Source organism: Watersipora subatra, chromosome 3 (assembly GCF_963576615.1).
Source record: "Watersipora subatra chromosome 3, tzWatSuba1.1, whole genome shotgun sequence".
In the NCBI taxonomy this organism is placed as follows: domain Eukaryota; kingdom Metazoa; phylum Bryozoa; class Gymnolaemata; order Cheilostomatida; family Watersiporidae; genus Watersipora; species Watersipora subatra.
This window is the reverse complement of record NC_088710.1, coordinates 36,839,073-36,842,358: the sequence shown is the minus strand read 5'-3', so window position 1 is coordinate 36,842,358 and position 3,286 is coordinate 36,839,073. Positions and strand designations below refer to the sequence as shown.

General features: G+C 41.2%; 1 protein-coding gene across 1 annotated transcript; it reads left to right on the top strand.

The window, feature by feature from the left end:
• Window positions 1-2,183: 2,183 nt before the first annotated feature.
• On the top strand, window positions 2,184-3,074 carry LOC137390574 (uncharacterized). The gene has a single exon (XM_068076904.1). It carries the CDS (start codon window positions 2,184-2,186, stop codon window positions 3,072-3,074), a length of 891 nt encoding a protein of 296 aa, XP_067933005.1.
• The last annotated feature ends 212 nt before the right edge of the window (window positions 3,075-3,286 follow it).

Sequence of the window (3,286 nt, the reverse complement as noted above, 5' to 3'; positions counted from 1 at the left end):
TAAAAGATTCTCTAATTTTAAATGTCAGAATTAGAAAACATCAATCTTTGAAACTGCTGCGTCAACACTGTTATAGCTGGAATTGAATGTAAGACGGATTCTATATATGTATTGAACAATGGGTAGTTGCTGATACTGACTCACACTATTCGTAGGAAGAGGAACCGTCAGAATAAGTGATATATTGGTACTCAATGGTGCCTTAAAGGTATCAATTGCAGTCAGACACGAACAGTGATTTATGTCAGCAACAACGTCAATCTTAACTGTGTAATCTAGCTAAAGTTAGAAAGCGGAGGGCAGCGTAGAATCTCAATATTCTACAAACGACTTCATCAGTGTTATTGATCATCTTATCTACTGTTTCGTCTTAGGCTAGAACTTCCAGGTTTCGAGAAAGATCCAATAGGATTGGTACACGCAGGCAGAGCGTCACTAACCAACCTGAGGTGGGAGATCTGGAGGACAGAAAGGTATTCTTTTGGAGTCCGGATTTCCAACCTGGTGGACGCACTGGGATCGAGATCAACTCAAGAACGCTACAACAGGTATTTCGAATTATTGGGAAACAGTCCCAACATCGACAAGTCCGAACCTAGACAAGTCCCAATCTCGACAGAGGTTGGTCCGAATCTAGACAAAGGTTGGTCCGAACATCGACAAAGGCTGATGCAGTTTTACAATAATTTAATCTTCTACAAATAATACTTGTCCTTTTGCTGTTCTATCCCTACTTCAAAAAATAGAAATCAAAGCTACTCACTGAAGTTTAGATTTCAAATAAAACATTTTGCTAGCATAACAGTCAACCATATTTATTATTGTTACTTGTTTTAGCATTCGTTCTATATTTAGGTTGGGCAAAATATTGTTAGGCCTACATAAGCTGGGAAGTGCTGCATCAAATGGATCACAAGATATTTTTGCGAAAATAAATATTTTACATATAAATCGCTCATTTACTATGAAAATAGTAGATGGTAAAATAGTAAAACTGCTGTCGAGATTGGGCCAACCGTTGTCGATATACAAACTCGTCGAGTTTCAAACCAGTCGAGGTTCGGACTATAAACCGGAATTATTACATTGATTGCATTTATCAATAATCTTGATTGATTGAAATAGCTACGCTGGGTTTGATATAGTGTTGTTATAGCATTGTCTCAGTAATTAAAAGCAGTAAAAGAAGCTATAACATTGTGGTGGAGGCTAGGTTTTTTCCGGCCCCGCTGCCAAGTGATTGGACGTCCTGGTGGATCGCCCCCTCTTAGTTTTTTGCTTGCAATTTTGTGTTGTTTCTATTTGCAGTTGTTAATCCACTGTGGACAGTGTGCTTTTACGACGGGTGAGCTTAAGTAACTGCATAAGTGATTAATAGTTTTAGCCGTCGCACACATATTTGAGACACATTCCAATCTGCTACTGTTAAACGGATAAGTGCACTATCCATAACAAATTAGCGTCACTGCTTAGGGAACTTGAATTTCACAAGAAACAAATTGAAATCACCCCTCTGTCAGAGCAAGCAGATAAATCACAGTTTTCAAGCGCCTACAAATTTACCAAAGCATAGGGTAAAGAATTAGTGTAGTGCAGCTAACAATAGGGAAACTGATTTACTAACCGTCTTAGTTTTCAGGTGCTTACAAATTTACCGAAGAATAGGGTAAGAATAGTGTAAGGCAGCCAAAGATAGGGAAACTAAAATATTTTGATTCATTTTTACAGTTTTCAAGCACCTGCAGATAACTAGTAGAGTAGCTACCTTAGGAAAACTGATTGTAAGCTTACATAGCTTTCAAGCAATTGAAAATACACTACAATAGTGGCAATTCTGCAATATAAGCGACAGGGAAAACCTTTTGTTTAATTGATTTTGGAAATTAATTAGCAGATAATTAACCCAATTGAATTTTAAAAGAGTTACAGACGCTTATACCTTAATCGATTATACCTTACTGAGTGTTCATTTAATTCATTGTTGATTGAACCGAGTTATTGTCAAACTTTTGTAATCATAGCTAGAGCAATAACAACAGTAACCATAGCAACAATAGCCAATCTAAGTATTCTCTGAAAGCTGCATTAATTCTGAAACGAAGTAATTTATACATAGCGCAGGAGAAACTGTTGTTGTTACAACACATAGTGACAAATACAAAGGAAAATATTTGCGTTGAAGCATGGAACAAGCAGGATCATGGCTGCGTGGTATGGTTGGAGGCAGGACGAGAAGCAATAGACCCTACCAACCAGTCTCCACTGAGGAGATGACACCTTTTACTCAATCGGTAAGCACTGCTTCCAATGGGCAGCCCCAAGCTGCTGAAGCAGGGCTATACCCTGATATCAATACGGTACCCTTAACTGATGTTAATAACACAAGTGTCGAAACATCTTTCGCGAGTTCAGCCTCTGATGTGTTAGTGAGTCTAGAGGACCCACCCAGCCTCAAGCAACCACCCTCGCTAGGTAACCATCTACCGCTGAGTTATTACCAGGCTAACACGGATAGGCGAGTAGGTATTGATACACGGGAGCAGCAACCAATAGGTTACCCACCAGTACCTAATCTGCAACCTACCACCGCATATCAGCCACCATTCAAGTCATTGCAGCCTCCCCAAACAGCGACTCAACCGAGCATGATGCGTTTTGCCACCCCAATGATTCAGTCACAGCGGACATTACCTGCCATGAGTAGAGAACGACAAGCGGAAGCCGTGTGGAGATCAATACCGACTGATTTGCAGATGATGTTATTGCAGGCAAACACATCTCAACCAAATCAGGCCCCTCTGCAACAACCAATCATATTTGGGAAGCCGTCAGCAGTTAGCACACCCCGAACTGTAACTGGCCCACCACAAGCATTTGGTCAACAGCCCTTCGCTAGTGGCCAACCAGCCGTGCTAACCAATCTACAACCACAACCCGTTATAACGTCTCCACAACAACCATTTTCAGGGCAACCGATAGTACAGGTTCCAAAGCCAATGCCGCAGACAGGCTATGAAATTCCGCCGGGAGGAGTCGTCCCCCCACCGGGAGGATTTGCGTTAGAAGCTACCTAGCCCTCAAAGGCGAATTGGAAAAAACCTTTCTCCGACATAAGACAATGAAAGGAAGATGTGTCACTTTGACCCAAGGGAAGAAGTCTGTAGGGCAATTTTATGATGAGCTGGTGACCTCGAGCAAGGCCGCGTATTCGGGAATCCCCGAATACTACAAGGATCAATTCATCAGGGATGCCTTCATGAATGGTCTGAAGGAAAAATACCAAGAT